The 8,024-nt window shown below is 70.6% G+C and overlaps 2 protein-coding genes across 4 annotated transcripts in view; both read left to right on the forward strand.

Annotated features, from left to right (window-relative positions):
- KCNH2 (potassium voltage-gated channel subfamily H member 2) overlaps positions 1 to 905 on the forward strand; it is a 24,316-nt gene extending 23,411 nt beyond the window's left edge. The window contains exon 11 of the mRNA XM_050970380.1: positions 18 to 905. Within this exon, the coding sequence (XP_050826337.1) occupies positions 18 to 905 (888 nt within the window). The remainder of the gene's footprint in view (positions 1 to 17) is intronic.
- A 1,910-nt stretch (positions 906 to 2,815) lies between these two features.
- On the forward strand, positions 2,816 to 6,761 carry LOC127059238 (zinc finger protein 154-like). Of its 3 annotated transcripts, none has more exons than XM_050970926.1 (4): positions 2,816 to 2,853; positions 3,057 to 3,192; positions 4,093 to 4,197; positions 4,392 to 6,761. In XM_050970926.1, the coding sequence occupies exons 1-4, from the start codon at positions 2,845 to 2,847 to the stop codon at positions 5,834 to 5,836; spliced, it is 1,695 nt and encodes a 564-aa protein (XP_050826883.1). In that variant the 5' UTR covers positions 2,816 to 2,844; the 3' UTR covers positions 5,837 to 6,761. The 3 variants fall into 3 exon arrangements, with proteins under 3 accessions (XP_050826883.1, XP_050826884.1, XP_050826885.1); XM_050970927.1 differs by having other exon boundaries at positions 4,395 to 6,761; XM_050970928.1 differs by lacking the exon at positions 2,816 to 2,853 and having other exon boundaries at positions 2,905 to 3,192; positions 4,074 to 4,197.
- Positions 6,762 to 8,024: the final 1,263 nt, after the last annotated feature.

Consider the following 8,024-nt stretch of genomic DNA (forward strand, 5'->3'; position numbering starts at 1 on the left):
TTCACCCCTGTGCGGAGCATCCTCACGCCTGTGCCGAGCATCCCCACGCCTGTACGGAGCATCCTCACGCCTGTGAGCGACCCCACACCTGCGGGCAGCCCCACGCCTGCACCAAGCGGCCCCACGCGTGTGAGCAGCCCCACGCCTGCGCCGAGTGTCCCCGCGGCTGTGCCGAGCATCCTCGCACCTGTGCCGAGCATCCCCACCCCTGCGCCGAGCGGCCTCACCCCTGCGAGCGGCCCCACGGCTGCGCCGAGCAGCCCCACGCGTGTGCCGAGTGTCCCCACGCGTGTGCCGAGTGTCCCCACGGCTGCGCCGAGCGGCCCCACGCGTGCGCCGAGTGCGGGAAGCGCTTCCGGCAGAAGGTGAACCTGGCCGTGCACCTGCGGACGCACACCGGGGAGCGGCCGTTCCGCTGCGCCGACTGCGGCAAGGGCTTCAGCCAGAAGGCTCACCTGCTGCGGCACCGCCGCACCCACGGCGCCGGCCTGGCCCCGCCCTGCGCCGCCGGCGACCCGCTGGGCAAGGGCCCCGAGCCCCCCGCGCTGCTGCTGCCGCCCTGCTCCCGCGGGCCCCCCCCGGCGCGCCCCGACAGCCCCTCGGGCGCCGCCGACATCCTCCTGCAGCTGATGCAGGACGAGCCCCCGCCCGGCCCCGGCACCGCCCCGGCCCCGGTGCCTCCCTGCAAGTGCCCCGGGGGGGGCCTGAGCCCCCGGGCGCCGGGGCTGCCGCCGCCGTGCTGCTGCGCCGCCTGCCTGGCCCCCCGCCCTCCCGAGCCCCCCCGCGGGCAGCTCTGGGCCAAGGCCGGGGGCTGCGCCCGCGCCTTCGAGGAGAAGCGAGTGCCGGGAGCGCCGGAGCGCGACTGCGGCGAGGAGAAACCGGCCCCGTGCCCCGGCTGCCTGTGAGCCCCGGGACCCCCCGGCTGCCTGCGACCCCCGCGCTGAGACACCCCCATCGGGACCCCCACCCTGCTCCAGCTCCCTGTGACCCCCACACTGGAACCCCCAGCGAGACACCCCCAGCAAGGACCGGCCCTCGGCTCCTGCGGTCACGCACGGTGAGCCTGGAGGAGATGGAGCCGAGGGGACAGAGCCAAAGGGGACAGAGCCAGAGGGATGGAACTGAGGGGACAGAGCCAGAGGGACAGAGCTGAGGGCTCGGTGCCAAGGTGACACCGCTAGCCAGATTCAGCACTGGGACTTGGAGGAGCCTCCAGCCGGGGCTGTGGGGCACAGCAGAGCCAGGCTGGGACATGGCACATTCCTGGCTTGGGAAGACACCAAAGGGCTGGAGGAGCCAGCGCTGGAGCCGGATCTGCCGTGTGGGCTCCAGCCACACGGACCAGGAAGAGCTGGGCTCAGTGGAATTGCATCCACAGGAGCCAGACTTGGGACAAGAGGGGCCCTCAAGGGCTCCCTCCGCTTTCCAGAGCCTTCCGGCCTGTTCCAGACTGGATGGCATTCCCTAAGGACAGGCTGGGAAGGGAGTGCGGGTCGCCCTGCTGTGGGCTGACCCCCAGAGGGGTCCCCAGAGCAGCTCCGCGCGGGGGTTGGAGCACTCCGGGCAAACAGCCAGGAAAAGGGCCTGGAAGGGCTCAGCTCTGCTTCCAGAAGGGCCCGGAGACGCCTCCGGTGCCGGGGGGATGGGGTCAGCTTGTGCTTCTGCTTGCTCTGGGTAACTGCGCGCTTTGGGACTCGATATTCCGGATTGGGAAGGGTGACGCCGGGGTGGCCGCTGGGGCCAGAGTCGTGGTGGTGGTGGGGGGCTGTGGGGGGCTCCAGCGGCACGGGGGGCTTTGCTGGGCTTTGTGTGGCCTCTCCCTGTCCCCTCGGTGTGACAGAGCCGGGGATCCACGGTCTGGGCAGAGCTTCGGCCACAGACGCCGCTGGGAGCTGCCATTGCTTCATCCCAAAGGGAACCGGATCCTGTGACGGGACCGACACCGGGACAGCCTCCCCCGGAGCCCCGGCTGGGCAGGGGGTCCCGCTCCACTCCCCTTCCCCAGCTCTGCTCTCTGCAATTCTATTTTTTGACGTTATTTAAAATAAAAGCTTCTGATGGCTCTGGGGCTCCAGGTGCTCTGTCTGGGACCAGGGGGTGCACAGGGACACACACCGGCCTCAGTCCTGGCCTGAGCCCGGGAAAGGCTCTGAGCCCTGGCCCATGGCCAAGGGATCACCAGGACCCTGCCAGAGCCAGTGCCAGCACCTTCCAGTGAGCTCTGTGCCCACCGCACCTCGCCTGGACACCAGGTGAGAGCTCACCATTAGGGTGGCCTCCGGGCCGACCCCGGGGTCACTGTCACATCCACGGGGGTGGCACCAACGCCCCCGGTGCTCCCTGGGGACAGATGGGGGCGGGTCTCACACTGGGGCTGTCACTGTGGGACCCGCTGGGACACAGACACCCTGTGCCACTGGCCAGGTGTGTGGCTGTGCTCCCCGCTCTTGCTGGGGGCACCCGGTGCCACCCGGGTGGGTCCTGGGAGGTTTGGGCACAGGGGCTGCAGGACCCGGGGGTGTCCCCGTCCTGGGGCAGGTGTGGGAGCCTCCGGGCCGGGGACACCCGGTGTGGGCGCTCCCATGCGGGGTTCCCAGATCCCGGGGGTCACCAGGCCGGGCCCTCGGGATTTGGGGGGTCCGTGTCCCGAGGAGCCCCGTTCGGGGGGTGGGTGGCACTGCCGGGTGGGCGAGCGGGGCCGGATCCCGGCACCCACAGGTGCAGAGCCGCCCCTCGCCCGGGGGCCCCCCGGTGCCCCCAACGCCCGGTTCCGGTGCTCTTCCCCGCTGCCGGTGCCTCCCCCAGCCCGGCCCCTTCCGCCGCCGCCATCGGCCCCGCCCGGCCATGCAGCGGGTGAGCCCGGGCCGTGCTCGGGGCCCGGGGTGCGCCGGGGGCAGGGGGGCTCCGGGGGGCCCTGGGGGGGGGTGCCGGGGCTGTCCCCACGCCTCCGGTCGGGATTAGGGGGGCTCGGGCCCCCAGAGCCCGGGGGGACCCCACGGGGTGCGCAGCGAGGGCGGTGCCGCCGGCCCCCCTGAGCCCCCCGGTGTCCCTGCCAGGGGGTGACCCCCGAAGTGACATTCGAGGAGGTGGCCGTGCGTTTCTCCCCCGAAGAGTGGGCGCAGCTGGCGCCCTGGCAGCGGGCGCTGCACCGAGAGGTCATGTGCGACAACTACGAGCTGGTGGCCAGCCTGGGTGAGGGACGGGGGCGGGGGGCGGGGGGCTGGGGGTGCCATGGGTCTGGGGGTGCCCAGAGCTGGGGGTGCCAGGGGCTGGGGGGGCCCGGAGCTGGGGGTGCCCGGGGCTGGGGGTGCCCAGAGCTGGGGGTGCCATGGGGCTGGGGGTGCCCGGGCCTGGGGGTGCCATGGGGCTGGGGGTGCCCGGGCCTGGGGGTGCCATGGGGCTGGGGGTGCCCGGGGCTGGGGGTGCCCGGAGCTGGGGGTGCCAGGGGCTGGGGGGGCCCGGAGCTGGGGGTGCCATGGGGCTGGGGGTGCCATGGGGCTGGGGGTGCCATGGGGCTGGGGGTGCCCGGGCCTGGGGGTGCCATGGGGCTGGGGGTGCCAGGGGCTGGGGGTGCCCGGAGCTGGGGGTGCCAGGGGCTGGGGGTGCCACGGGGCTGGGGATGCCCGGAGCTGGGGGTGCCATGGGGCTGGGGGTGCCATGGGGCTGGGGATGCTACGGGGCTGGGGGTGCCCAGAGCTGGGAGCGTCATGGGGCTGGGGGTGCCAGGGGCTGGGGGTGCCCGGAGCTGGGGGTGCCAGGGGCTGGGGGTGCCAGGGGCTGGGGGTGCCCGGAGCTGGGGGTACCATGGGGCTGAGCTGGAATTTTGGATGGTTGGCTGGGGGTCTGAGGGCTCGGTCGGGGTTCAGAGGCTCAGCCAGGGGTCTGGATCCGGAGGCTGGCCGGGGGTCGGCCCGGGGGTCTGCAGCCCGCTGGCCCCACAGAGCTCAGCCCATGTCTGCGTGCGGAGCGGGCTCGGGCGTGTCCCGGCTGTGAGCAAGAACGGCACCGGGTGCCCCGGCCCCCAGCACGGCCCCCGGCCTGGTGACGGTTCCCGGTGACCGTGACCCTCGCAGGGTCCTCTCTCCCACACAGACCCCAACTCCAAGTTCCCCCGCATGAAGGAGGAGTCACACGGGGGGGTTCCCTGCGATGGGGGGCTCAGCGGAGATAGCGACAGCACCGACACCACCGACAGCTGTGAGTGACCGGGACACCCCGCGGGGACACGCTCGGGCTGGGGGGTCGCTGTGGGACGAGGGGCTGGCTGGTCCTGGCCAGACCCCCGTGTGACACCCCCTAGACTGGGCTGGAAGTCCCCCACGGTGTCGCAGGGGTGGTCGTGGGGCCATCGGTGGGTCCGGGACTCCCCCACGGTGACACTCTGTCCCCAGCAGGTGCCTGGAGCGGTTCTGACAGCAAGGATGACGCCGGGGGACGCTGGGAATCGGGGTCCGGTGTCGCCCGCTCCGGTGACACCGAGCGGGGGGGCCGTGCCCGGGCCCTGCCCCGGCCGGTGCCGGCGCCGTCGGGGCTCCGCGGCAGCCGCGGGCCGAGCGGCGGGGCCGAGGCGCCCCCGGGCGGGCCCTACCTGTGCGTCACCTGCGGCAAATCCTTCCGGCACCGCCGCAGCCTCCTGGCGCACAAGAAGCTGCGCCGGGGGAACCGGGCCCGGCACGGCTGCGGCGAGTGCGGCCGCAGCTTCTGCCTGCGCGGGGACCTGCTGCGGCACCGCGAGTCGCACCGGGCGCGGCCCCCGCGCTGCCCGGGCGCGGCGGGGCCGGGCGAGGAGCGGCCCTTCGTGTGCCAGCGCTGCGGGAGCAGCTTCAGCTGGAGGGAGAGCCTGGAGCTGCACCTGCAGGAGCACCGCGACCACCCGTGCCCCGAGTGCGGCCGCGTGTTCCCGCACCGCGGGAGCCTCGTGCTGCACCGCCGGGTGCACTCGGGCCAGCGGCCCTTCTGCTGCGCCCGCTGCGGCCGCGCCTTCGCCTCGCCCGCCAACCTCAGCTCCCACCGCCGGTCCCGCCGGCTCTGCCGGCCCCGCAGCCTCGGGCCCCGCGGGGACAGCGACAGGGACAGGGAGCCCTGCAGGGACAGCGACAAGGACCGGGACATGGATAGGGACCCCTGCAGGGACAGGGATAGGGACGGCGACAGGGACAGGGACCTCTGCAGGGACAGCGACAAGGACCGGGACATGGATAGGGACCCCTCTAGGGACAGGGAGAGGGAGAGGGACTCCTGCGGAAACAGGGACAGCAACAGGGACAGGGACCCCGGTAGGGACAGGTACAGGGAGAGGGACCTGCATAGGGACCCCTGTGGGGCCAGGAAAAGGGACCCCCGTGGAGACAGGGACAGGGACCCCCGCGAGGACAGGGAGCTGCTCAGGGATAGGGACCCCTGCGGGGACAGGGACAAGGACCCCCGCGGGCACGGGGACTCGCTCAGGGACAGGGATGGGAATGGGGGTGGAGATGGGGATAGGGACCCCCGTGGGCATGGGGACCTGCTCAGCGATAGGGACAGGGATGGAGACTCCCGCAGGGAGGGGGACTCACTCAGGGACAGGGAGCTCCGTGGGGACGGGGACCTGCTCAGGGACAGGCATGGCGACCTCCGTGGGGATGGAGACTCACTCGGGGACAGGGATAGGGACAGGGATAGGGAGCCCTGTGGGGACGGGGACCCGCTCAGAGACAGGGACCTGTTTAGTGAGAGGCACCCCCGCAGGGATGGGGCCATGCTTGGGGACAGGGACCCCCTGGAGCCCAGGGACGTGCTCAGGGCTGGGGACCCCCTCGGGGACAGGGAGCTGCCGGCGGGTGACCAGCGGTAGCCGCAGGAGCGGGGTCGTGCCCGTGCTCCGGTGGGTGTGACCTCGCCGGTGCCGCGCCCACCCCAGGGCACCCGCGGAGCTCCTGGAGAGTTCTGGAACCCGGGGACTTCTCCGTGTCCCTTTAGACCTTGGGAAATCCCTCCGGGATGTCTCTCCGTGTTCCTTCTGGATCTTAAAGTGTCGGGGTTGTTTCCCCATGTCCCCGTGGAAAATCCCTCGGGACGTTTCTCCATGTGCCTTTCACACCTGGGAAGGTCTCTCCAGGACGCCTCTCCGTGTCCCGTTGGACCTTGAAGTGTCCTCCAGCACTTCCCAGTTCTCCCAGACCCCGGGAAATCCCTCTGGGAGGGTTCTCCGTGTTACCTTTGCACCTGAGAAAATCCCCCGGGGATGCTTCTCTGTGTCCCCTGGGGCCTCGAAGTATCTCCGGAGCTTGGAAAATCCCTCTGGGATGGTTCTCCGTGTTCTCTTCAGTTACTGAAGTACCTTTGGATCCTGGAATGTCCCCCAGGGGCACTGCCCAGTCCCTGCCAGTCCCACCAGTGCCCAGCCAGTCCCACCAGTGCCCAGCCCCGTGTTCGTATTTAACGCCAGAAGTTTCTTTAACTCTATTTATTTTATTTTTCTATGTCATTTATTATTCTTTCTGTTTTATTTTATTCTATTTAAGTCATTCCAGTTGTTATCTTCTGCTTAGCCCAGTTCTCCTACTCCTATTCCATTTAATTCTATTTATTTCTATTCTATTTATCCCCTTTAATTAGGAGGAAGGGCAGGGAGGGAGGAAGAGGAAGGGAGGGAGGAAGGAGAGTCTTCTGGGCCCTCTGTCGTAGTTGAACCATGAAAGAGCTCTTGTGACAGCAGAGGCCACCACGTGTCCTCCCAGTGCCCCCCCTTCCCCAAATAAACAAACGCAAAAATCTGAGTTAATGTGGAAATGAGTAAAAACGCAAAAGCGGCTGGGGGGGAGGGCCCAGGGGGGATCCGCACACCTGGGGGGCACCCGCGGCCCCCGGCCCGGTCCGTGCAGGAGCGCACGGCCCCGGCCCGGTCCGTGCAGGAGCGCACGGCCCCCGGCCCGGTCCGTGCAGGAGCGCACGGCCCCGGCCCGGTCCGTGCAGGAGCGCACACCTCCCGGCCCGGTCCGTCCAGGAGCGCACACCTCCCGGCCCGGTCCGTCCAGGAGCGCACGGCCCCGGCCCGGTCCGTGCAGGAGCGCACGGCCCCCGGCCCGGAGCTGCCCTCCCTCCCCAGTGACCGCTCCGCTGCTGGAGTGTCCCCGGGCGGATGTCACCGAGCGGGGACAGATGGTGGCGTTCCCCGGGGAATGGGGACAGACCCCCCCCCCCCGTCTGCCCGCGGAGCTGGGAGGGAGGGCGGGACGCGCTGGGGAAACTGGGGCACGGCGGAGCGGGGACAGCCCCGGTGTCCCCGGTCACCTGTCCCCAGGGCCACCCCCGACCGCGTCCCCAGCTGCCACATCCACGCGGCCCCCCAGGGCTGGGCAGCTCTTTCCAGGAGGAGGAATATTCCCCAAACGTCCCCAAAATCCTACCTGGTGCCACCTGAGGCTGCTCGCAGCGTTCCCGGCCCGGCGGTGTCACCCTGTCACCTCCGTGCCACCCCCGGCTGTGACAGCGCCGCGGCCCCGGTGGCTTTTTTGGGATGTCGCAGTTCAACGTGCCGGGAGCCCACGTGGAGGAGCCGCCGGAATCGGGGTCGGGAGGACGGGACAGGAGGGGGAGGCGCCGGGCCCGCTCCTTTGTGCTCGGCGCTCAAAGAACCAGGAAAATTCCCCAGTCTCCCTTTTCTCCTCCTTTCGGATAAGATCACGAGGACGGAGCCGTTTTCCCAGTTAAATTCCTGAAATTAGAGCGGAGCGGGAGCGCGGGGGGCTGGGACGCTGAGGCGCCTCCCAGGACGGGACTTTGTGGGGCTGGATCTCCGTGGTGCCCAAAGGTGGGAATTCCATCCCGCAGGGAGGGCGAGGCTGGGCCTGGCTCCCGGGGCACCCCGGGGGCGGGGGCAGGTCCCGAGGGACATCTCCCCCTCTCCCACATCCCAGGGTCACACGGCGCCCCTGCCCCACAGCAGCGTGCCCAAGGCAGCCCCAGCTCCAAGGAAACCCGGGCCGTGCTGCCAGAAATCAGGAAATGAAACTCCTGGGCGCCAGGGCGGCGTTCGCAGC

This window comes from Serinus canaria, chromosome 2 (assembly GCF_022539315.1).
Source record: "Serinus canaria isolate serCan28SL12 chromosome 2, serCan2020, whole genome shotgun sequence".
NCBI lineage: Eukaryota > Metazoa > Chordata > Aves > Passeriformes > Fringillidae > Serinus > Serinus canaria.